Source organism: Acanthaster planci, linkage group LG02 (genome assembly GCF_054643075.1).
Source record: "Acanthaster planci isolate LZ-2023a linkage group LG02, COTS_SCS, whole genome shotgun sequence".
In the NCBI taxonomy this organism is placed as follows: Eukaryota; Metazoa; Echinodermata; class Asteroidea; order Valvatida; family Acanthasteridae; genus Acanthaster; species Acanthaster planci.
The window spans coordinates 13,278,265-13,304,424 of NC_141778.1; the positions used below are offsets into that span (position 1 = coordinate 13,278,265).

The 26,160-nt window shown below is 38.7% G+C and overlaps 1 protein-coding gene across 7 annotated transcripts in view; it reads left to right on the forward strand.

Annotated features, from left to right (window-relative positions):
- Window positions 1–26,160, forward strand: part of LOC110973156 (uncharacterized) — a 54,529-nt gene that overhangs the window by 21,732 nt on the left and 6,637 nt on the right. For 5 of the 7 annotated variants that reach the window (XM_022223731.2, XM_087132479.1, XM_022223735.2 and 2 more), the window contains 34 exons: window positions 2,331–2,365; window positions 2,862–2,910; window positions 3,075–3,181; window positions 3,819–3,903; window positions 5,612–5,672; window positions 6,452–6,505; window positions 7,206–7,380; window positions 7,592–7,679; window positions 8,101–8,169; window positions 9,464–9,494; window positions 10,179–10,219; window positions 10,484–10,511; window positions 10,750–10,899; window positions 11,012–11,070; window positions 11,748–11,818; window positions 12,370–12,472; window positions 13,315–13,350; window positions 13,902–13,949; window positions 15,056–15,164; window positions 16,050–16,119; window positions 16,404–16,476; window positions 16,912–17,005; window positions 17,475–17,684; window positions 18,226–18,331; window positions 19,024–19,108; window positions 19,332–19,496; window positions 19,973–20,047; window positions 20,941–21,052; window positions 21,281–21,399; window positions 21,697–21,810; window positions 22,252–22,334; window positions 22,938–22,979; window positions 23,567–23,630; window positions 25,109–25,141. In XM_022223731.2, the coding sequence (XP_022079423.2) occupies window positions 2,331–2,365; window positions 2,862–2,910; window positions 3,075–3,181; window positions 3,819–3,903; window positions 5,612–5,672; window positions 6,452–6,505; window positions 7,206–7,380; window positions 7,592–7,679; window positions 8,101–8,169; window positions 9,464–9,494; window positions 10,179–10,219; window positions 10,484–10,511; window positions 10,750–10,899; window positions 11,012–11,070; window positions 11,748–11,818; window positions 12,370–12,472; window positions 13,315–13,350; window positions 13,902–13,949; window positions 15,056–15,164; window positions 16,050–16,119; window positions 16,404–16,476; window positions 16,912–17,005; window positions 17,475–17,684; window positions 18,226–18,331; window positions 19,024–19,108; window positions 19,332–19,496; window positions 19,973–20,047; window positions 20,941–21,052; window positions 21,281–21,399; window positions 21,697–21,810; window positions 22,252–22,334; window positions 22,938–22,979; window positions 23,567–23,630; window positions 25,109–25,141 (2,844 nt within the window). The remainder of the gene's footprint in view (window positions 1–2,330; window positions 2,366–2,861; window positions 2,911–3,074; window positions 3,182–3,818; window positions 3,904–5,611; window positions 5,673–6,451; window positions 6,506–7,205; window positions 7,381–7,591; window positions 7,680–8,100; window positions 8,170–9,463; window positions 9,495–10,178; window positions 10,220–10,483; window positions 10,512–10,749; window positions 10,900–11,011; window positions 11,071–11,747; window positions 11,819–12,369; window positions 12,473–13,314; window positions 13,351–13,901; window positions 13,950–15,055; window positions 15,165–16,049; window positions 16,120–16,403; window positions 16,477–16,911; window positions 17,006–17,474; window positions 17,685–18,225; window positions 18,332–19,023; window positions 19,109–19,331; window positions 19,497–19,972; window positions 20,048–20,940; window positions 21,053–21,280; window positions 21,400–21,696; window positions 21,811–22,251; window positions 22,335–22,937; window positions 22,980–23,566; window positions 23,631–25,108; window positions 25,142–26,160) is intronic. The other 2 variants (XM_022223734.2, XM_022223737.2) reach the window with 1 other exon arrangement.

Genomic DNA, 26,160 nt, shown 5'->3' on the forward strand with positions numbered 1-26,160 from the left:
ATTGGAATATCGAAACTGACACATTTGGTTACATATTCATGAAATGGAGTCTCCTCTCCTGCTGCAACGTACATGTACCAAACAAGAATCAGTAGCCTTTTTGTCTCCATTCTAGCTTCATCTTGTGTACAAAGCCAGTTTCTGATGATTACAGTTGGAATCAAATAACAAAATTTCCCACCTTTAATTTTGATGTTTCTGAAGCATTGAATCTCAGGGTTGTAACTTAGTAGACACCATGCTACTGCCGTGTCAAACTTAATTAAAATGAATGTGGCAATAGCAGGGCAACAGCGTGGCAGTTGCGCTAAACACCAAACTTAAATAGAGCAGTGTCATGCTACTGCAATTTGAAATGATGATAGTGTGGCATACTTTGTCGAGCTAAGGGACTTGCTGTGCCAAATTCAGTTTGCCAAACTTTTCAAAATTGAATTATTTGTGTTTGGCATGACAGTAGCACAGCATATAGCCTTCATGAGGCCTTTACTGATCAAATTTATTCAAGCCTAACTTGGTCTAGAAATACAAGCAGTGTTCTCCAAAGCCTGAAATTATAGCCATTACAGTCCGGGGTCCGCTCAAGGGCCCCAGGAAATTTTGGATTCTAGATGTTCTGTGGTGCAATAGGAGGTATTTCATGGGCACTTTCTTCTGACTCCTTGAATCAAATTGCTAGTGGTAATAATTTGAAATGAAGGCAAGATTGTTGATTTTTGTTTTCTGGGGCATATTCTTCTTTTTACTGATCGGAACTCGTCATGGAGCAGATGGTTCGGGGGTCATATGTACATGTACGTACGTGGGCACAGCGCAAGTAGATGATGTACAGTCGCTTCCCTAATTCCAGATAACAAAAATAACTCCATAGTCAGATTCCAGCAACAAAATCCTATAATTCTGGCGAAATATGATCAGTGCATGGTCCACCTTGGGCATTGAAAAAACTACAAAATTACTTTCAAAATCTAAGCTTTTAATTTGGACTTATGGGATCGTCAAAAGTGACAACACTTTCTGCATGTAGTTCTGAATCGGTTTAACCAGTTCCGAATAGCGACATTTTTTTTCTCGTATAATAAGTAGCCATGCAAAATATCCATTTTCAGCCAGAGCCACTGTAGCAAGCTGATTTTCTAATTTAAGAATTTCGTGATTTTGAGAAAATCAGTTCATAAATAAGAATTTCAGTGAATTAAAAAGTGAAACCCCAGTTTTTAGCTGTACTGCAAGCAATCAGCGACTATCCCCCATGCTGCACAGTTGACGGACCCATTACGTCACATACATTTACGTTTCTGCTGGGCCCACGCAGTTGAGTTCGCAACATACATGCGTGCACTTATGGTGTAATCCACAACTAGGAAAAATAGGCCAATTCATTAAAAAAAGTAAACTCCAAAAATCATTTTGATCAAACATACATTAGATGCAGTAGTGTATAGCACTGTCAAGTAAGAAAAAAGTTTTTGAAATCACACGTACACAATGACCTACCAGTATCACCCTGTAATTTTTGGACATGATTTTTGACAATTCAGAAATGTCTAAGTTTGAAATGGAAATTTAGCTGGCAGAAAATAGTCCCTTTCTAGACGTCTTCTGAAAACAAAATTTCTACAAGTTTCTTAAGTTTTACCTTTTTAACTGAACTTGTTTGAGAATGTAGAACACAAAAGGAGTAGTTTAAGAAGCAGAAGGAAAGAAGTTTTATTTCAACGGATCTGGATCTGGGAAAAAATTCGGAATTACATGTAGGAAATTGGCTGTATTTGCCAAGAAAAAAATGCATCTGAGGTATTTGTTCTTGAGGTGACAAAATGAAAATGCTATGATCTGGAGATTAGAACTAGTCCAGAATTTTGTGATTACGTAATATACTGCATCTGGCTTTGATCACAATTGATGCAAAGTGCTATGCTGTTGTGCTGAATAATGCTTCGAAACTCATGTTCACTCCATAAAGTGCGGTAAATTTCTTTGCATTTACATAAACTGTGAAGACGGTGGAGAATAGGGAAAATCCAATAGAAGAAATAGCAGGACGGTCTAAAATTTTGGCAGAGCAGCCCATCCCGCTAAAACCCCTGCTGGAGAACACTGTACATGTATGTAGCAAATGTAACTGTCTAATAATGAGATTGATGAAGACAGCAACTTAGCCAAGCGTTGGTCATGTTGGTTGAAAACATCAATGTGTCCTACCAAATTGCCCTCATTTTACAACATTACACCTCTACAGGGTTTTTTTTCATGGAACTGTCATTAGATTTTCCTGGAAATATTTTCATTTGCTAAGTTCAGTGTTTGATGTATTGGTCTTTCTACAGGGCTATGTGAAAATTGAGGGGTACCACCAAAAAAGGTACAGTGAAGTAATTTTTCAAAACAATACAGACCTAAAATGGAAAGATTTCAGAGGATTAGTTACGAGTCATTCAGCAGACGATATGGCTTAGTTCCTGGCAAAAGTAAAATATGACAGATTAAATTTAAAAGAAGGAAAGGGTTTTATGTCATTCACAAGCTTCTTGTCAGTGAGGACATTAGGGATGTATTCTAAATTGTTCCATCAGTAATTCCGAGACAAGTTAGTTTCATCGAAATGTATTGACAAGAATGTAAGTATGCGGCTAAAAGACTTTTGGGGATCAACTGTAGAAGGAATATTTTTGATGAGAACTGGTAATTTTGCATGTGGTTGCTCTCAGAATTGAAGTCACAAATGCCTGGCGTGAATACACACACACATGCATGTGCACTGACTGACACATCCTCTTCACAAAATAGACTGATGAAATGTGTATTTTTGTCAATAGTTCAAGTTCCACATTTTAGGATGTTTGTTTTTCTTTTAACAGATTCCTGGCAGTTAAAGGAGAGAGATTGTTCATGTACAACACCGCAATGGTAGTGTACCTTTACTGATGGTATAAGAATTATTCCTGCTTTAGTATTAAGTATATCCACCTGTTCAAAATACTCTGAGACTTTACATCTGCTTGAGTAGGTGTTCAACCTGACGAAACTCACCATGATTTGTATTCTTTGATTATTTGGTTTAATTTGACCAGGACTTTGAGTCAGCCGTGGCCATTTTGGACATCCAGATGAAGCTGGCCTCGGTCAAGGAACTTCCCAAAAACAAGCTACAGTTAGCTACTCCTGGCAAGATATACATGTAAGTAGCTAGTAAGAACACTCGGCTACTGAAAAGCCGAGATGACTTTGGGGGCCGGTCCTCTCCTAACCACTTTAATCTAGTAGTTTTGCTTGACGATGACACCATCCTTTGGTTAGGCAACTTGTGGCTCATTTTATTTGGTTGCATCACAAGATTGTTTAGATTGCTATCACATTTATTATTAACATGTCCACTAGCTGCTTGGTTGACATCAGGCTGTTCTTAAACAAAAAATTGCAACGTTGCAAAAAGTTGGACGTCAGCATGGCTGCTTCATTTTTTACAAATGTTGTGTTGAGAAGGAGTGCTGTATTCAACATTTCACATAGACATTTCCTTTTGAATCAAATTCATTTTGCTGAAGTTGTAATGATTGGTACATGTACATGTAGGTCAGGTATACCTTCTTTTAATTACTGGAATTATTAGATCTAGGTCTTAAGTCAAATCATCAGTTATAAAAATTTTCGTTTTCTTTTCAGGAGGAACTGAATTGTCAATTGAATAAAGAAAAAATGGTCCAAGTGTGATGACGGCCTCCAACTCTTGAATACCATTCTTATTATTTTTCAGTAAGCCTTGTCTATCTCACACTCATACTTTGTAAGGTATTTACTGACCATTGACCCAACAGACTGACCCTGGAGAATCCTCAAGATGTGAAGGATTGGATGGTAGCCATGAAGGACGCTATTGAAGAAGGATTATCAGATCACTCGGTGAGGGTCTTCCTCCCAGACCCCCTCCTCCAATGTTTCCACCCCCCACCCCTTGGTGTCATCCGAGCCACACCTCAGACCTCTTTCTGTAAAAACCGCATACATTTTGCAGAAAATCAATTCACTTCTTCAGGGATTTGGAATGTGTCCACTGTACTGGCTTATACTTGTGATATGTGCTTTCCCCATGATACTTTTCTTCCATTTAATTGGCTTATGTAAGTTCACCATGCCTTCATGCATGATTTTCCCTAGCCCAGGTTTGGACGACGTCTTCATTACATTACAACTAACGTCTACGATGTAAAGGCATCCCAAGATTGTTACAGATTTTACAACAATTTTTTTTTCACATTTTTACCAGGCAGAGGTAGTTGAAATCTCATTCACAAGTTCCTCATGACCAGCATTATCCAATTGCTAGGTTTCAAATTAGTAAATATGGACAACATATTCATAGAAAATACATCACAACTCCACACTTCTGTCGTCGTCATCCCAGACAAACTGCCTGTGAAGACTTAACATTTGTGTGCGCGCATGTGCAAAAGGCATAGCATTTGTTACTCCCCTACGCATGCGTGGTAGGGCTGTAGGCTTGCACGAACGTGCTCGTCATACATGACACACGGTTCCATGTACTTTTATAGCCCTGGATTTAATTAACTATTTGGCACTCGTGCCATCATATTTGTGACATGGAGGAGACAATCGAAACAGTTATGTCAGACAATGGCGTACTGTGTGCCTTACAAGCTAAAACCGCAACACATCCAGTTAATAACTGCTGTTTTGTGAAATGGAAATGTTTTTAGCTTGTTTGGCAAACGTGATTGCTGTCCTGGGACTTGACAAACTTTTCACAGAAAATTTCTAGTAGCCCCTCTGCACTTTTTCAAAAGTGGTCATTTGACAATTACCGCAAATTACCGAAGTCAAGGACATTGTTCCACACTGAGGTACAATTTAGAAAAGTGAGGACCCGAAACCGTGAAGTTACCTGATCGTCATACGCCCGACCCACTGTATGTTCATGCGGCCCTGTGGCACGTAAGACGAGTATGTTCGTGCATGCCTACAGCCCTACCACATAGGAGAATATCAGTTGCTATACATTTCGCTCATGCATGCGTGCACATGGTTAAGTCTTCACGTGCAGTTCATGCGGGATGACAAGGACAGAATTGTGGATGTGTGATTTATTTCCTACAAATATGTTGCCCATGTTTAGTCACTGTAAACCTCGCAAGTGGATAATGCTGGACATGAAGAACATGTGAACAAGATTTCAACTACCTCAGGTAAAAATGTGAAAAAGAAATTGTTGTAAAATCTTTGACTATCTTAGGAATCCTTTATACCCTGGACGTTAGTCGTAATGTAATGATGATGTCATCCAACCTGGGATATATCTTCCCCTATATATTTGGGATTTTATTTATGTATTGCCCCTCCTTGAAATAATGTTAGTGTGTTGGTAAACTATGTACATGTACATGTTTTGTGCCTATTGATTCCAGAATTGATTCAGTACACATCATTTGGTGCATAAATTATTGCAATTTTTGTTTTTTTACTTTTCCCAATTAACATAGACCTTCACCCTCTTTTGGCTGTATAGATAGTCACTACTTTAAAAAAAACATGCACATTGCCAGAAATGAATTGATGTTGTTATGAGACTTGATATTGATTCTGGTCATTGTAGATCTTGGAACAAATGTATCAGAATCCTTCCAACAAGTACTGTGCAGATTGCAGGATGAAAGGTTAGTCAAACTAGATCATTCCATTTCTGTGGAATTAATAGTGTGGTTGCCACTGTGGGCAACGTTGGAGTGCTTCTTTGTGAAAGAATACCACTTGCTCGAATTAGAAATACATCCTAAATTCACTGACCTCGGTTGACAGTGTCAGGTACTTCAACTGTGGAACACCAGTGTTTCTTAGTTTACTTGTGCGTGCTTACTTCAGAAGAACCTTGAGCTTATTTCATTGTCCTACTTATTATAACTGGGCAGATCCACTCAACATTAGAGCTTTGCTTGGGAAACGGGTACCCACCTGATAACATTTTGATCCAGTGTTAAAATGTGCATCTTTTAAGATGAGTAAACACCATTTTTGAGAGGAAATTTTAAAATGAAAGTCAGATTTCATTTGTACACGGAATACTAAAACAGCTTTCATTTCAAGTTTTTGGGTCGAAACAGCATTGGCAATTTGAATGTGTGTTTCTTGTTTGCTTTTTCGTTTTTTCTTTGAAATTTGGGGTCACTTTTTTAAAGGTACCCATTGTAATGTGTTTTACTTCACTTGGGTACCCATGTTCCCCACAGTATCTGTGTGCACACGCCATGGGTTAACAATCCAAATTCCTTGTTTGCTATTGCTGACATGACTGTTTCTAAACTGATTTCCCACTCTGGTCAAATCTTCAGTAAATATTGCCATGCAGTGTCCAAATCACTTCACTCTTCAAACAGTTGTCACATGAAGTTTGTGCAACATGTTCTGTTTCATGAGCATTTATTTGTTCTTTTGACAGATCCAGACTGGGCCAGCATCAACTTAGGCATCTGTGTATGCAAGAACTGTTCAGGTGAGCTAAGTCAATAATGTGGAAGGTTCTTATTTGGCCCTCTTTTTGGCTTAATAGTTCTTTTCTTGGCTTTTGACACCTGTTAGCCTTACTTTGGACCCCACCCATACCAGGACACACATGTAGATAGAGCATTCATTGGTCAGTCCCAATTTTCTGAGCTTCCTCAACATTTTCTTCCCAAGAGATTCTTTAGTCATCTATGTTATAGTGGAAATTTCTGCGGTGGACTTTGTGTCATGGTCAGAAACAAACCTGCAGGAGAAGAATGGTCTGGATGTCAGAAAAGATACTGTACTTTATAGTCACTGCATCAAAGAAGTACAGGATGTGAAAGATTCACTGTAAACTGCCCCGAGCAGAAACACCCCCTCATCAGTTGAAAAGAACCACGCAGGTCAGATGTGTGCATTTTGTTGGTAGCGTTGTAACGATGCCACTGCAGTGCTTGTGTCTTATAGTCGTTTGTGAACCAGCAAAGCACATTTACTACCAACAGAGCCTCTGATTCTACAAAAATTGTGCCCTCTCTTGGTCCAGCACGGGTCCCATTCATTCAACATATATCACTACTCTCAGTGTGCAAATATGGAACTTTCAGCCCAACACACTTGTTAAGCCCGATCTACTTCACAGTTTGTTGATTTAAACTATGGGGAAAGGTGATCAACAAAACGTTTCCATTTATTCCCTCATCTAGGCCTGCACAGGGAACTTGGGGTGCATTTGTCCAAAGTTCGATCCCTGAAGATGGACACCAAAGTGTGGACACCAGCACTTGTTCAACTTATTATGGACCTTGGCAACGACAGGTCCAATGCCTTCTGGGAAGCCCATCTCAATGAGGATGAGAAAGCTGTACCTGATGATACATTGTAAGTGGATTCCTGTGGGTTGTGGAAAAGGAATTTTACAACAATCCAATTTCCTAACAAAAGAAAATTTTACCCTAGCATGCCTATTTTGTCGTGGGGTTTCAATATTTCGTACTTAATTTTTTTTTTACATTAGCAAAAAGGTACCGTTTGGAACACTTTTTGTCTGATATTCAGCTGCTCAAAAAGATGAATATCCATTTCATTGCAGAGAAAGGAGGAAAGTGTACATTGTTGGCAAGTACCGAGATAGAAAATACTGCAAGCCAAGGCTGATAACAGATAAAAACATGAATAGGGTAAGTAATAATTATGTATGTAAGAACTGGTTCCATGTTTCAAATGAGGTACATGTGGAATTGAAACTTTTACCTTTGTCTTTTTCAGTACCATTACTTCTTTTAAGTTGCAGAGGTGTAGTTTTAAAGTAATTAGTTCTGTTTAGGATGACATAAGTCTATTTGTAACGCCTTGCTATTTTTATCATATTTTTCTTTCTGAAGGAATTCCCCAAGGTCAGCATGACGTTGTCCTTGTTTGTTCCATAATGACATGGTAGATATCTATTTTGAAGAGCAAATGCATCCCTGTGTTAAATATCAGAGCAAAAGGAGCTTCTTTTATCACAGGTTTTAATTATAATCACATGAGCAGTTCACTGCCAATCAGAATTGATTATTTAACCATTTAATTTAGGAATGTTCCTTCTCCTTTGCATAGACTCTATTAAAAGCGGCCTCTTTGGGCAATCTGGAGGAATGCGTTCAGCTGGTTTTCTCCGGAGCAAATGTAAGTAGTTTTCTCCAGGAATATTACACATGAACGGTCATCCTTTTGGTTCGGTCCTCAACAGGTGTAGCGAATGGAACAATGAACTGAGAACTGGGCACTAGAGTGCTAAAGCTAGCCGCCTACAGCAAGTCACAGTAAATACAACAGCCTTTGTCTTGACATATCAATACATATGTCTGGGTGTTGACACATGAAACTCCACACAGGACTTTCAGTTCAGTGAAGTGAAGCAGCCTTGATATATTTTGGGAGAAATTTCTTTTGTCTGTGTGTTATCAAAGTAGACTCTTCCACATGTCTTTTTGTACAGGAAGTCCCATTTCCTGTGGTTTGTGGCACAGTGCCAAATTAGGATACACGTATGATTTTTTTTTTCACAGAGTCGTATTCTATTTTCATGGTTGACTTAACAAATGTACTCAGTTCTGCATTCAAAAATGTACAAGTAAATGCAGTTACTTTTTATGACGGTAATTATCAATGGAGAAATATATCTAGATGGCAGTATTGTCTCAGTTTTAATGTGTTTGATACCGTACTTATTGAGGGTTTTCTCAATTAAAGTCCTCATGAAAATGTATTCTTTAATTATAAAAATGTATTAATATTTTTATGGTGGAAGTCAGTGTGTCAGAAAATGAACACCACTGAAAGGATCTGTCCAAGGATTTCACAGACAGTTAATTTACAAACTCATGGGGAAGAACTAATGGCCCATAATGAGTTGAGAATCTTTTGATGAGAGTAGGAAATAAAGGACCATTTCATGTTTGGATTTGAAAGGAAAACAAAATGAGTCAGAAACGAGGGAATGTTTCCACATTTTGACTTGGTAGGAATAACATAGAGCTAATTCTTCAGTTTTAACTGAAGACTGATCAGTTAACCCACATGGTGAATCAGGAGGGATTTGAGCAAGGTTCACCGCAGTTTGAATAGCTAGGGGAGAGCCAAACGAGCAACCTTTCTGCACATTTCTGTTATGTTAGGTTGCATTTATCAGACTTGAATGAACAACAACAAATGAAGATTTGAAAATGGACATATTGTCTTTGTTCATCCTGTGGCAAGACAGTCATCCATTCAGGTCTTGACTGACCGTAGTGACATAATGCCCAATGTCCATGACCATCTTATCGCTCAACGAGGGGAAGTTCATAAGTTCATACATCATTGTCTCAATTTAACAATTGTTGCTACTGTTTTAGAGTTGTGGAGTCCAGGCAGACATACTTCATTTAGCAATTTATAATTTGGAGATTAAGTCACCATGCGTCCTATTTGTCTGCAGGTGTCTTACACGAGGGAAGATGGCAAGACAGGTAAGAACATCGTCCATCTTGGCTCAAAGTCATCAGCCAAGGGGAGTCTCATCCTGAAAATTTAAAAACTACAATTTTTGCAGAACAGCATTTACTTTTGTGACTTACTATGCCCATGACAATATGGGATCTGGGTAATTCCAGAAATTAGGGGTCCATTTTTTTTTCATGTCCCTGTCACATCTGACATAAGAGTTTTAAGTTCAAAACACATTTTCTAGTTTCCATGGGGTGATGAATTAGTGCAAATTTACCCATCTGCAAGTCTATTTACTCATTTACAAATCTAATAGTTTGAAATCAATTCCAGTGATATTTCCTTGTCAAATAACAAGGGTCAGATGTAACATCCCTGTTACATCATGTAACAGGGACACAAAAACGTCACACTTTTGGACCCTCAATTCTGGAATTACCCATCTTACAATCCCACGAACCTCAAGCAAAGTCTTGTGCCTTCCTCAATAAAAACTTCTAAATGACAAAATCCAGGAAAATGACAGAGTAACCTGAGCCCAAAAGCACTTTAAGGGAACTTGTTAAAATCAGGTGAAAAAGCATCTGTGATCTGTCATTTCTGTGTAAATGGAAATTCTGGAATAAAGCTTGCACACATATCAGGTTTTGTGACATATCTGCCTAAAACTGTGAAAGTAATTGTTTTTATTTTTTTTTGTGTCACAGCTTGTGATGTAGCGAAAGAATGTAACTTCCCAGTTGTTGCAGTAAGTACGATAGAAGATGCTTGTATCTGTACTTTTAAGCCATTGGATTTCCTTTGTTTTATGCGTAATGTTAAAATAAAGAAAGCTTGTATGAAATTGTCTAATCTAGTTGGGCAGTCTGTGTTTTACAAGGGTCAACAGTAAAAGCTTAAAATCATCAGAATCGTGTTAATTTTTGAATCTTTGTTTTTGAAGAGTCACTTTTATATGCTTTTATCTCTTTGGAGTCTTAATGCTTAATTGGAAATATTCTCCATTTTACAGGAATTCCTGAATCAGAATGTTGGCATAAGTAAGTCTTGCTTCTTTTCATGTGATATTTATATTTTACACTAAACCAATGTTATGCAAACCTAGTTGTAACAATCAGGTTACATCTTCTTGTAACTGGTTTTTTTTGAAAAGCAAAAATTTGCAGAAGCGGGATATGAGCTGTTGCTTTAGACCCTAGTTATGCTCTACCAAATGGTCGGGGATAAAGCCAGTGTCTGCTTATCTTGATTTGATTGCTGCTATTGCTGTTGGTTCAGAAATTGTTCCTGGGAAGAATGATGCTGCGTCCGGAACCTCAGAACAAGGAGAGAAGAAATTATCCACCGTGCGGCACATGGCTCGAGAGAGTAAACAAGAATTCATCAAGAAGTCAGGCTACCTGCACAAGACTGGAAATAACAAGAAAGGCAAGAGTTTTGCTTCTTAAATGTTTTGGTTGTCTGAGTTGGTGTTCAAGCAAATTTTGATAAACAGTGTTCTTTTGTTTGGAAATTACCATTCAATTTTTGTTTCCAACAGAATTTCTCAAGCGATTCTGCACCCTGGAGCACGGCATATTCAGTTACTTTGAAGAGAAGGTTTGGTTGTTTCTTTTGTCTCCGTGTACGTGTATTTTGTTGACAGATTAAAGGGCAAAGGTCACCTGTAAATTGTTTGTTTTATCCCTACTTTATTGGCATGCAAAAGTCATGAAACTTTAAAGTCTTAGTACATGTAGTTGATTTTGATACTCATGTAGCACTTGACCTTGTTATTCCCAAATCCTTTAAATCTCAGGAAGAGGTTTTGAAGGATTTTGCAAGATTCTTAATAATAAAGTCCAGTCACAGCTGTTTTACATGGGGCTTGTTGTCCCTTTTCTACAGTTCAGGAATACAAAGATTGTGTAATTTTCTCCACTGCACAGAAGGATTGAGGAAGGTTTCCTGAAACAATACTTGATGGTTACCAAATTTTAGTGGTTCACTGAACCGAGGTCAGAGTTGAAACCATTCTGAAAAGTCAGATATTGAAACAGCTGACCTCAAAGGCAGGGCACACGTCTATGCATATACATGAATTCAGAATATTGAGGAGGGTTCAGCTTAACCCTGTTCAAAACAAAGTGCTTGTTTAGTGATTCACAGCGAAATCAAATATTCATCCAGTCAACTGCTTCCAAAGTCTCATCATTCCATTTCTGCAACTTTGGTTGAGAAATGGCCGGTGCAGTTTTTCCATTTGTGTTCACCAGACACCTCAATTTGATTCACAGAGCCAGCCAGCCAAGAACACAATAGAGGGAATTGAAATGATACTAATTGCAGTCACAGAACCAAGACAAGGGTGAGAAAAATTTGGAAATTGTTCTTTTGTTTGTAGTTAAATTAATTTTATAGTGTGCCTTCAATGGAAATGGGTACAGAGGATGAAAACGTGTTCAGACATCATTAGGATTTATAGTGCAGTACATGTATGTCACGGTTATTGTGGTCGTCATGTTTATCATGGTTTTCATGGTTATCATGTTTATCATGGTTATTGTGGTTATCATGGTTACATCTGCAGAATGTTGTATTCTTTCTCTAAATTGGAACACACCATTGCTTTAGCAGTAGGTCTGTATTATGATTGATCCTGTTAAAGATTTATGACTCCATGGTTTGTTTGTTATTCACAGTTTGATTTGACATGTCCTTTTTTTCTCAGACAAGTAGGATAAATTGTTGTTTAACAGATTCAGACACAGACTGTTGTTGGCTATGACAGGAGTAAGTATTTAGCAGTAATTACAGTTCAACAGGTGTACTGCCATCACCTATCAAACGTTCTCATCATTGTCTGTAGTCTTGCTTGTTAGGTATGTGTTGTATCAACTGTTGTATTTCTGTCTCCAGACACAAGTTCTGTTTTGAGATCTACACTTCACCGGGACGGACATACCTCCTTTCAGCTGAAACAGAGGAAGACAGAAAAGAATGGATGATTGCACTGGCCAAGGTGATCATATGACTCAATTCAGCCATCTTAGAAAAGGCGCTTTCACAGTTACAGTCACTTCCAAAGTTTGATTAATGGAGGACCATTCAGGCACCCACAGTAGCCTCATATACCAAAATCTAATGACCATACTTAAAGGATGGTGATGATGATGTTTATCCGTTGCAAGCAATAATGACCGCACATGTGCGGTACGTGCTTGAGTCCTGAAGGCCAAATCTTGGTGCGGAAACATTGGTTACTTGTTGGACAAACTGCACATGTATAGTATTCAGTCAACAGATGTCTACAAAACAGCACTGTAAATATTCCACTGAAGCATATTTGGGTAATTCCACAAATTCGGGTCCAAAAGTGTGAAATGTTTGTGTCCCTGTTACATCTGACCTTTCTTATTTGACATGGAAATATCACCAGAATTATTTTCAAACTATTACTATTTATTGGGCAGGTAATTTGCATTGATTCATCACTCTTGGAAATTAGAAAATGTGTTCTGAACTTACAAAATCATGTCAGATGTGACAGGGACATGAAAAAAATGGACCCCTAGTTTCTGGAATTACCCACTTGCATTTCTTCAAATGTAATAATATTAAATTTCCTGATTAAAAATTTTTAGCCAAAGGGATAGTGGTTTTGGGGGGAAATCCAAAGGTACATTGCTACCAACCAGGAACCCATATCTCATAGGGTTCGAGCAATTTCAGCCCAGAAGAGTATTCCCACAGCATTCGCAGTTTCATGTGTGACATGCACAGAACCGCATGCAATCTTTGCACTAATTTTTTTCATGCTTATTGCATATTGTTTACAATGTTTTGCTTTCTCTTTCATTTCAGATTCACTCACTAGAATGCATGTGGGGATGTCTTGAGGTAGGCAACATTTCCCTGTACACGTTCTTGTCAGTTTCAAAACACGCTCCTACTCAAGTTCCCCTTCAACAAGCTTCTTTCTAATTGTTTTCTGGACAGTCGTAGATATGCAGATTACACACACAGTACGCCGTTGTTTCACTGAGAAATTCACACTTTTATCCTCTAGCTTTGTGGTTTGTGTGGTTTTCAGTTTCACCCAGACAACATTTGTTATTACAAACTCTGTTGAAGTCACTGATTACCTTTTTATAATTTAACAAAAACACTCCAATGTACATGTATGTATGGCACAGTTATTTTGTTCTATAGTGTTCTGCTGACGTTGTTATATATCTTTTTTTTTTCATACAATAAAACCAAGCTTAAACAAGAAATTTCACACCTTTCTGATCATCAACCAAACCTTGGAAGTTTTAAATTTCTTTTCATATCAAGCCACCTCTTGGAATGTATACCATAGCGATTTCGTTTGCAGTGTGGTAGTGGTTAGATACCATACTTTCCAAGAATAAACACATGAATTTTTGGACGGACTTTTATTTTGGCAGGATTTTGAGCAGGCAGGGTTCCTGCACAAGAAGGAAGGGGCAGCAGCGGTAGGCTATGTTTCCTAGTTGTTATGTCTTGTCTTGGATTGGTCTAGAATGAACGTGGCCACAAGGTGAACTTGTGTCTAAACAAATCTTGTTCCTTGATTGAGGAGGCATTACGTAGCACCACACTCATGTGCCGCTTATTCACATGCATTCAATGCCCCTTTGATCAGTGTGCCTCTAGTTTAAGGATACATTCAACGTGCATGTGATGTGGCGCTACTGCATTAATAGCATCTGGCACTAGTGTATAAGATGTGTCGTGGTGTCTGGAGCAATCTCTCAACCTTATGTCCAAGAATGCATCCAGAACCAAAATAAGGTTTTTGAAATTTTTTGTGCATGTGGCCTATCTGAGAGTTAGGGCTACATTTTGGTGCTTTCAACACACTTCTAGAGGGATGGGAAAGGAAATACGTGATGGACCAAATAAATGGCCTTTCATTATTTTCAAAAAGAAAACAACATCTCTGGTTCCTTGTGGGGGGGGTGTGGTTTCTCCCCCCCCACTGGTCCATTCTAGACCCTATTCACGTGGAGGCCATTTTTTTATCTCATCCCCCAAATCTGTTGTATATATTGCAAACTGTCGATTAGGATGTCACCAGACTGTTTTATACTTCTGTGCATTCCAAGCCTCCCTTTCAATAATTTTTAGAATCTGGCAAGGTACAATTCTATGTGTTCAATCATGAATTTGGAATTATTCATCAGAGTAGACAGGTGCAAGTTTGTCATGAAATTCCATTTTATTGCTTCATTTGTACTCTCAACATTCAAAAATGTAGAGTTAACATCGCTTTCAAATTCAATATGGCCGGCCCCATGAAAAAAGTCTATGGTTCGAAAACTTTCACTTGGAAAGGCCTCATTTGTTTCTTGTAACATAAGCAACAGCCTTTGTCTATTGGACTTACTGGCACAAATGAGAAGACAATCACTGGCAGTAGAAATGTTGGACATAAGTTTTTGACTCCCTCAATGTTGCTGTCAGCTCAGATGCCCTGCTCCCCTTCAGTGTAAAAATTGCCATGCACCACATCATTGGTACACTGTATTTCTGCCACTTCATTTATTCACCGGTGGAAAATTTCTTCTTCTTTTTTCAGACCAACTGGCAGAGGTTGTGGTTCATTCTTAAGGGCAAGTCGGTGGTCTCCTTCTCAAGTACCAATGACCAGTTGGAGGAGATTGATCTGAGAAAGCTTATCTCACTTAGTGAGTCTATTGTATGCAGTAATTGACTCTAATTTGAACACATTAACACATACATGTATACAGTCTCTGCTGGAAGTCTGAGCTGGTATTTTCCAGTGAGCTAGTCCGGCATGACAAAAGGGCAGTTTCTTTAGGGATGAAAGCATATGGCTACGCTAAATGGCGATAGGGCAGACAATTGCACCCACGTGCTGCTTTTCCTGATGACCTCGGACACGCTTCAGATTGGGCACATGCTGGTGGAATAGCAAATTGGCTCATTAACAGGCTTTCAGAGTTTGCTGAGGCTATAATACCTATAGTACCATACTTAATTGAACAATATTCTCTGTAGAATAACAATAAATTGTCGGTCTGGCATCTCAATTCTGTCATGAGACAGTGCATCGCTGTTGTGCCATTACACTACCGCTTTTATGCACATTCAGTTGAAACTTGGAATGCGTATTGCATCATTTACCAGGAGAATGTGGCAAACTGTTGCATGAGCACATTGTGTACTTCGAAAAAAAAGTGTCATGAAATGTGCATGAGAATGGAAGTCTGTGTATAAATACAGGTGCCGTGGAAGTACACTGCAGTGTTTATTTGAAGTTTCAACATTCCTTTAGGCAAGGACACTGAAACTATATTGAAGATTGTTTTTATTTGTGTCTGGCTTTCACATTGTCTACAGCTGTCTTTGACATTGGTTTCTGGTATAAGTAACAAAAGTATAAGCTGTGGTTTTCTTTTCAAAGCTGAAAACAACGGAAGATGAAGTTTTAATTATTAAACCCATACTTGTATTTCTGATAGAAAGAGGTATACAAACGCTCTTGTGTATATTAAAATAAGTCAGAAGTGTGATTGGATACAATATCGTTTCTTGTCGCCTCTCCCTAGGTCGCCAAGATTCAGACAGCACCAGTGCAACAGACTACACCCACACATTGTCAATAGTCCTCCCAGGAAAGTAAGTCGGCTTGAGTTCCCACTCGCAGAGTGTCTAGTTGAGAGCTGAACCAGGGGAATACTTTGTATTTGAAAGTGCAGCGGGGTAGACCTTGTGCATTTAGTTACAGTGCTGAAGTGTTTTTAGTGCAGTAGCTTTTTTAAATTTGTCAGCCAGATCACAAGTCATAATATTGCCAAATTATTTGAGATATCATATTTTTGTACATCCAAAATACACAACAGATTGGTTTAATTCAGTTTAGGAAAGAAATGGAAGTAGTATAAACTTTTGCTTTGTTGTAGGAATATCTACTTGCGTGCTGAAACCAAACAAGCTGCTGACTGTTGGTATGAAGCCATCAATAGACTAGCATCGGTAAGGAGAGATGGCAGACCCAACCATTTCTAGGTCAAATGCCACTGACTATAGTTGCGGGATTTAGTGATGGTTGTAATGCCGTGACAGTTCACAGCAACAGCCTTCAAAACTTGTGCAGTGGATAGATAAGCATATTCTAAAACAAAATGTCATAAATATGGAATCAGCATATATGTTCCAAGATTCCTCTTCTGATTTGCAAGAAATATGAAGAAATTCCAAATTTATGAACTGCATAACAGCAGAACGAGTACAGTTTTTGCCCTCTGTAAGGTTTCAATATGAAGCAAGTTCACCCATTTGGAGGAGAGTGAATTTTGTTAAAAATACCATAAATCACGAACACAAAGCTGACTGCTATAAATTTCCTGTATACAAATGACAAATTGTGAGAGGACTTGGACATGTGGGGTTTTTTCTTCGAAAACACAGCAAGGTGGCCAGGCATTGGAAGACCAGCTGTTGACTGGAGATAACATACCAATCATCGTCAGTCAGTGTATCAACTTTGTGGCAACACATGATGGTGAGAAAGAATTTCTGTTATTTGCCTGTTTGTTTTAGCATGGGAAGTTTTAGTGTTTTTTAAAAATAATCAGAACCCTTTGTTTTTTCAACTTTCTCACTGTTACTGGGTCAGAGATAATTCATAAAGCCTCGATAATGCCGTAGACAGCAATGAAGACTGCATTTTTAGACCAGAGCAAGTTGAATCGGATTATTGTGTTCATTCAAATTAAATAGACTGAAGTTCACCTCATTGTGTCATTTTTACCTGTATGAAAAAATGTTCCAAACAAGGGCATCATCAAGTGAAGTCATCTTGTAAATTAGCAAGAGATTTTTCTCATTCGGGTCTTCACTTTACATTTTACGCATGTACATATAGATACCCTGTGTGCGCGCACACAAAGCCATTTGTGAGAGGCTCAAGCGTTGGGAAGGGTTTTATTTGATCTCTACGTTCACTGTGGTACTTCCAACTGTTTCTCCAGGTATCATGACGGAGGGCATCTATCGTCTCAGCGGCACTAGCAGCGTCATCAGGAAGATTGTGACTTCATTCACGGAGGATCCCCGCACAGCTCGTCTCAAGGAAGAATACACGGTCCACGACGTGACAGGAGCACTCAAGAAGTTCTTCCGTGAGTTGCCGGATCCGCTGCTGACATCCAGATTGTACAAAAAATGGACAGAAGTTGCTTGTGAGTCCACAGAATGGTTTTTGTCAATGTTGTTTTAATTTTTGATAGACTGTCTCTTTTTTCAAAATGCTTCTGACTTGTTTAAGCTGATGATAAGATTGTTCCAAAGTTTTTCTGTTGAAGTGCCGTTTGTTGGCACAATTTATTTGTCCTTTTCCTTCACTAAATAGTTTGATTAATAATTTTCAGGCCCTTTTTCTTGTTGCAAATTCTGCTCCTTTAAATCTTCTTTTCATTCTCTCATAAATCTTTACAGCAGATGAATTGCTTCAGCAAGATCTTGAAGAAAAGAAAGTTGCTAACTTTCTGCACACTGTTGTATACAGCATTTGCCCATGACAGGCTAAATTTTAATTTGTTTCAACACATGCTGCTAATTACAACGAACTGGAGAATCCCTTATAATTTCCCTGTTCATGTTTTAATTCTGTTATGTCAACTGTTTAATGTATGCTCTGCCACTGTGAACTCTTTTAAGTCCACCATCCCATTACGCTATTCAACTCTTACTTTCCCTGATTTCTCTACTTTTATCTCTCAGCATACCAAGATCATTCCATACGGCTTCAGTGGTATCAGCATCTTCTCAGTGAGCTACCTCCCGTCAACTACCACACTCTCAAGATGCTGATTGGACATCTCAAGAAGTAAGACGTTTTATCACTGAGATTGACATTGTTTTGATGGAAAGTAAACTAGTCTTGGTGGTTAGATTTCTGTGTGAATTGCTTTGTTAGCTAGGAACAGCCTCACTCTGGGCTGACATATAGCGATGCACTTAAATCTTTGGAGTAATAACGTGACGGGCAAAGGCATTTCAGAATGGATGCACATGCATTTTTTTGAATCTAGGTATTTCTATCGGCAATTTCATGCGCACAAGAATGTTTAGAGACTTCGAAGACGTGCGCGTTTCCGAGCATATCTGTGTAGATTAGACGCTGACCGTCAAAAATCATGAGACTGAAAATCCTCTATAGCAAGGCATGTAGTATCTGAGAGTAATTGTCATTAAATACACCAGTTTATTGTCATTATTCTCGTGAATCAGGCTCACAACAATTGAGCATTCCTGAATCCGTCCCAGCCATATCCATGTAGCAATATCCGCCCTCACATTTCTGTAGCCTTGTTTCTCTGTGATGTCACACAAGGTCAAACGTATTAACAAGGACGTCCATCCTGTATTTACATCCACAATGCTCACTTTTCAACTCTTCTTTTCATTGACATGAGTGAGTTAACAGTGGTGTTTCAAGTTATTTATTATCAAGAAGAATTTCACTTTGCCCTCAATGCAAAGTTTGAAACATTCTCAATACTTTTTAACACCTTGCAGCGTGGCAGATCACAGTGACTTCAATAAGATGTACTTCCGCAACCTGGCTGCCATCTTTGGCCCAACGCTAATGGCCTCTCCAGATGTAAGTATCTGACCTCGATGAGGAAACTTAAGCATTCATCCACATTTATAGTGTTCTTTTCGTGTTCTTAAGGTTCTTTTCAGAACGCCATGTACTCAATTCAGGAAACCATTACATGGAGCAGAGGCGTGATCTCTCAGAATTGTCCTGGATTTCAAGCTTTTCAGCCCTACATTGACATAAACATTTCCTGTTGGAACTATTCTTATTTGACCTGCTGCAGTCTTCCTACATTCACGCTGAGTATGAGATAGCCGTGATCGCAGACCTCCTGACCTACTACAACTGGCTGTACCAGGTGTCAGAGGAGGAAATGGCCAAGGAGCGAGAGAAAGAACTGAAGTATCAAGAAGGCTTGTCAAAGATCAAAGCGGCACGGGCGTCAGAGGTCAGTGGTGGGAAGAGTGTGGCTGCAGAGTAGAGTCTGTGTCCCTCAGCCAGCAAACTTCCTCTGAAGCCAATACAGGACCTCTGTCAGATTTTGGAATGGATGAAAGTCAGAACGATGTCTGTTTTGATGCCCTCCATGATGAGAGAAATCCAGGTTAAATTACTGGCCCAGTTGTCAGGGGTAGTAATAGTAGTGTTATGCCTGTGTTTCTTTTAGCTGTCCATGTCATATTTATTTCTACATGTAAGTATATTTGAATCCTTCATGCTGATTGGTTGGTACTGGAGCAACAGCAATGTGAAATTCTGTATTGCAAGGAAGAACTACATTGCGTCACTGTTCCACTCAAACTCATGAAGACGTTGTCCTGAAAACCGCCTACAACTAGCTCTTTTGTAGTAGTACATGTACCTGCTTGTGTTCACAGGTTTATCTCAATTTTTAACCGGACTGTTGTGTTCCCACCCCCCCAGAATATTGGAGAGCAGTTGATATTGATGGAGATCTTCTTGGGCAAGAAAGATCTGGGTAACAGTATCAACATCAAGGCAAGTCAAATTCCTGTTGTCATTGAGGCAATTACTCTGGGATCCTAGACTTGAATCTTGTTTTCTTATTCTCACCAGAATTTGCCCCGAGTGCACATGGGAACATGAGGGTCCTTTTAAGGTTTCAAATATGTTGAAAAAGGAAATTGATAGGGAGAATGTACATGTAATCTGTTAGTCTAGAAAGTGGAAGAATGAAGAGTTGAAAGGCAGAAGTTTCTTATTCCAATTCCACTCATGAATTCAGCACAACTGTTTGAACAGTAAGGAGTATGTCATCGTGTACATGTATAGAGCCCACGTTTTTACTCTAAAGTCAGGTGGGCCACACTCAGTCAACTTTTCATTGCTGTGATAAATACCTGCTCCCATGTACCCCATGACTGTTGATCTCCCAGGAACTGCTGTACAGTCTTTTGCAAAATTTAAGACCACCTTGAAATGTGTTGATATTGGTGTTCCTGGTCCAGCATTACATGGTCCAACATTTAACATGTTGTTTAGTATAGTCCACAGAAGGGTCGTACTATGTGCCCATTTGAATGAAATTTTTTTGCGAAGGCCGGTTTTGTATGACATTTTGTCTGCAGTGCAACGTGGATAAAAAAATCAGTCTATAAAGTCATCACAAACAGAGGAGGGCATACAAAATATAAGACGGTAAACATTTCAAATCGTGAAATGAAGCCAAACATTTGTTCAACCAAGGGTTAAGATTACGCATGGAAAATAACATAAGTTGCCATGATTAATTAAGTTTGATTTTTCCTATGGTTAATGCATTATGTATTTTTGGTCCTAAACTTTTGCAAATGACTGTAGAGATAACCAGAATGTTGCTGTACTGAAACATATGATGAGCCAAGCTCACTCAGAACTGTTACCTACTGCAGATCTCCATGGATCACACGGCAGCAGAGATCATCAAAATGGCACTGGATCAGCAGAAAGAGATAAATGATGGGACTTGGGCACTGTTTGAGATCATCGCCAAAGGAGAACTCGGTAAATAGTCCACAAACTGTGGAACTGGAGAAAAACTTTGTCGTCAGCGAAACAATGACCATACCGTACACAGTGTGAATTATACCGATGGGCGGTTGTACATCACATCATGTCTCTGAAAATGTGTTTAAAAAAATAACATACAAATTAAATAAATGACCAAAACAGTAATGTACCAGCAAACTCTTGGGATTTTGACTTGATTTGTTTTCTTACATTTGGTTTCAGAGCGTTTGATACATGGTTATGAGCGAGTCCTTCCTCAAGTTTTGGCTTGGAATGCACAGATGGCGCCAGACAACTACATTTGCCTCAAACACAATGACCTGATGGACCGGATAGAACCGGTAATAAAACAGTGACCTTACCAACAACTGAAATGGCATCACTTGTCGTAGAGGTGATGCTGGTGTCATCCTCATTTTGATCTGATAAGTATGATGTAACCAACAGAAGCTAAAGAAACTGGTGACTCATTTCCAACATCAAAATCTAAAAGCTATGACATAGGTATGGATGCAGGGAACTAGCTTATCCCTGAAAACAACAAATGACAGCTAATATTTATGAGCTGTCATTGGATAGATATTTTTTTTGAACGGGTTACCTGTGGATCAGCACTCCAACTTGTTATCTCTTTTCAGTTCATGCAGCAGGCAACCTTGTCCGATATCGTCAGGTACAGCGAAAGTAAGAAAACATTTAAGAAGTACTCATTTGAGCTGATGAATAACGTCATCACATGTTACAAGGATAAGGTAAGTCGTCGCTGGAACGTCTTGAAATCTATCAGTCTGCCTTGTGGGTCGTCTTTTTATTAGTTTTTCTCTGCCTGTTGGTATCACGTCACGATTGGCATTTGTACACAGTTAGTTTTCCTTATAATAAACGGTCATTCAGTTTATTTCATCTTGTGAAGTAAATTTAATCATAAAGAATTGTAAAATTCTTAAAAAGATGCACAATGTTTTTAAAAGTAGGTTTAGAGGTAAAGGTGTAAAGCAGTCCACATCATCTTCTCGCAGTAAGGAGCTGTTATTTACAAGTACTGTCCTTGTGATAATGCAAGATTTATCTGAAGAGCAGTCTTTTGGAAGTGTTTTCAACAGATTCATTCGTGGAACCAATATTTTCCTGCCCAATGTCATGAAATTGCCACAGAGTGATGAGCTTTGGTTTGGTTTCATTATCCACATCAGAGCACAACTCCAGCCAATAGTTGGAAGGTTGCAGACATGAAGATATACGTCGGAGTGGAGAAGAAGAGGTCACCGCCAACACAGTAAGACTGCATCCCAAACGGAGCCTTAAGTCTATAATTGTGCTACCCAGAACGTTTTCTCTAAAGGATTATTCCATACTAAAAAAAATTGGTTTGACCGAGGTAGATAAAAGGAGAGAGTCAGACAACAGAGTGTGTTTATTAACAAGAATCTTTTTTTTTTCTTTTTTTTTTGAAACAAAGTGTGCTTGTTACAACTTTGAGAACAAGAATGAACGAAAAAATCAACGCATGTTAAGAATGTGCTCCTAGGACACCTGCAAGTGAAGGCATTTACGTCGGTGTGAGGATTGTACTACATGCCTCGTGGGAGCATCTCAAAATAAATGCTGCAAATTTTCTGTTTATGTTGTGAAAGCACAGCTGTCCTCATGTAGGAAAAAAAGCAGCTTGACATGCCTGGTTCCAAGTGTGAAAATATGACAAGCACACTTGAGCTAGTATCTCTTCAAAGTAGAGCTCTAAGCTGTCAAGTGCTTGATGGTAGAAGTATGACAGAGCTATCAGTTGAAAAATTTGTTGTGTCATTCAGTAAAAGTACCAGTTTTTTCCAGTCCTAGTTCAAGAATAAAACCCTTTGGGGTTTGTTTCTTTTATCAACAGATGGGGCATTTCTTTCACACTGAACAATGAGGAAGGCATGAGGTAAGTATTTGTGACAGCCCAGTGATTTCAGAGCAATCAATCAATGTTAGTTCTTTAGTGAAAAAGAGATTGATTGCAGAAGGAGTCAGAGCTGAGACCATGTGAATGCTGTGGAATTCCTCTGATAGGTCAACTATTTGGCTTTCTGGCCTCATGCAATTTTTCAACTCGGGAGTGCAAAGTTTGTCGGTTACCACGAGCCATTAAATCTTTCAACCTTCTAGTTAGTTTCCTCTTATGTGTATTCTTGCGTTCAATTTGTTGCAAGATCTAAAAAGGAAGATATTTTAAATGAATTCACACCTCTGTAGGTGTACATTTTGCTAGAAATAAGTAATAACCTTCTGTTTAATTCTGCAGACAGTGTACAAATGTTGTGGACTATTAAAAGATTATCGCTGTAATAGGGATTGAATTGCAGAGATCTTCTACATTGTATGTGTGCCACAAAGAAAGGTTTCTTTGATTTATTAAATTTCATAAGGGGTTCAGCTTGTAGTGACTGTTAGGTGCACGCTGATACACACCCCTGGAGAAAGGCCCCCCACCTATTAGTAAACAATATATTTTTGGCCTGCATTTAACAGAGCCATGTGCCTTGAAAAAGAAGCATCATTTCTCTTCTGGTTGGCTGGTTTGCTCAAATCCAAGGTATGTTTAGCTTTGTGTCTTTTGTTTTTGTTTGTTTTTTTGTTTCTCTGTACGTTTGAAGTACTTTATATAACTTTATGAATTGGATCCTGCACACTATGCCGGACTGGATAGAAAGACTTATTGATCTACACATAATTATCCATGTCCATCATAATGTAACCGGTTATGAATAAGTAATGCTGTTTCTTCTGTATTCACTGTCGGTGTTTTCTAAAATGCAGTAGAGATGTAGATTTTTCCATTTTCCAGCTCAAACTATCAAATATTTCTATATTTTGATTTATATTAGTAGAAAGAGAAATGGGCAAACCTATCTGACAAATCTGAAATCATTGAAGAGAATTATGTTTTGGTTATTGGATATAAAAAAATCATATAATTCTACATTTTCAGTCGGAAATGCTGCAGTTAGTTTCCACATTAACAATGTTGCTGTGCATGCTAAATTCCTAAGATATCATTTTGCATGTTAGCATACATTGCAAGCCAAGCTGATTGCTTTAAATTCCACATCCACTGATTCTAACACTCCATCTTCCTCACAAATGCAAATGGAAAAGGAGTTATAATTAAGGAGAAAATAACTTTATCAAAGGCTAGCTGAAATTGTATGGCCACAACCCATAATAGATTGAATATTGAGGCCACTTTCATAACAAAGGTTCTGTTATTTGGAAAGGCATAACGTTGATCTTCATTTGTGATTCTGGCCATTTGATGCAAGTTGTGGAGCCAGCTAACTAAAAGGACATATCCAGAGCTTAATCAGGGACCGAAACACTGTATCCTAACTACGCTTGTCTAAATTTGTGGTGTCTGCTATAATTACTGCTATTGGGATCTATAATGGACCAAGATTTTTTGTCTGTAGAAATCTTGAATAGTTTTTCAGCTGTGCCACGGTTGTCTACAGTGCCGAGCTTGTCTTTAGAAATAGTAAAATTTTGAGTAGAGAACGCACATGAAATGATAATGAACATTATTTTTAGGAATTCGTCCCACTGATCTCCTTGAATAGACCAGACAGCGGATGCCCATTCACTACAGCCACACAGTTCAAGATTCATTTGTTTGCGTTACTTCATTTATTAAGGAGGTTAAAAAAATAACCACACAGGAATACTAACATCCCTTGCTAATGTAACCAGTACAAAAGTTACAACCTTTGGGCTTTTGCATCAATGGCTCTTAAGCACATCGTATGATACAAGGCTTGCCCCAATTTTAAAAAATGTGAAGCTGCATCTTGCAGAGACGGTCCTTGGTTCATTCCACCCCTATCACTTTCCCCTCACACTGTTTTGGTACATCGCTCCTGGTCTCCTCCGCCTGTCATCAGCACCCTCTCCCAGCTCTGTGCCACCCACCACCATTTCCAGTTGCTATGACTTTCTCTAACATTGTCCCTCCTTCCTTCCTTCTTTTATCTTCGTTTTTCTCTGCACCATCTCCTCCTTGCGCTCTGATGACTCTAGGGAGAGGCTGGCAACAGTGAGTCTGCGAATGCTGTACGTACTCTTGCTCCCTTTATTTTTCTTGTCTGACAAAAATTGTTACTATACACAAAGCTTACGCACCGTGAAGCAGTGGTCATTGGTTCCTTTGCCCTCCACTTAAGACATCCCGGTTTTGATGCCAGCTGGGTCAATCTGTTTTATTTGCTTGACAGTTTCAGCTATTTTCGACTGTCAATGCCATTTTTTTAGACCAGCAGTGGCAATGCTCCTCAAACAAAGCATTTCTCGTATTCAGCCATATGTCTCATTGGCATAAAGTCATGCAGAATTTCTTGTGCAAAGATGAATGCTCCAACCCACGCTTGCATATGGTATTGGTTCAGTTACTTTAAGTTACCACAATTAAAGCGTTCTAGGGTGATTGAATCTAGTCTCTTTATTAAAACCCTTATATTATTATTTTTTAATATGTTGACAGTTGGATACATGTACAGTACTTACTTTTGGAAAGCCTGTTTTTTAAATTTTTTGTTATCAAGTCTGAAACACCTATCCATGTGAAACCCTCAGATGAGAACACAGTATTTTCACCACTTATTCCCTTTTTCAACGGTTTCTAAGTCGAATGGAGCAACAGCTCTTCTTATTCTGTATCAGAGGAAAGCCAACAATGTGGTTCAAGACCCTTGGATAATTATTTCAGTGTCCAAATCAGCGAAAAAGTCTTATAGATTGAGTTCTTCAAGCTTGTGTGGTTCTTCTTCAGTCATAGATTCACTGAGTGTTGCACATTTTCCAAGTATATCACTTAATGGTTACATTGTGGGATAGCTGGAATCACCTCAACATATGTGATTTTGACACAATATGTGTATTTTTTTTGGCAGAATCTACTATACTAGGGAAAACTGGTTTGCTTCGGTCATGGTTGAAATGGCTATTTTGGCAGTTGCTACTCCACTATATTGAAATTGATGTCAACTCTGACTGTTGCTAATATAATTCAGAAATGCTCCATAGTCATTAATGTCATTAAAACACCATATGGCACTAGGGAACACTGTTCATGA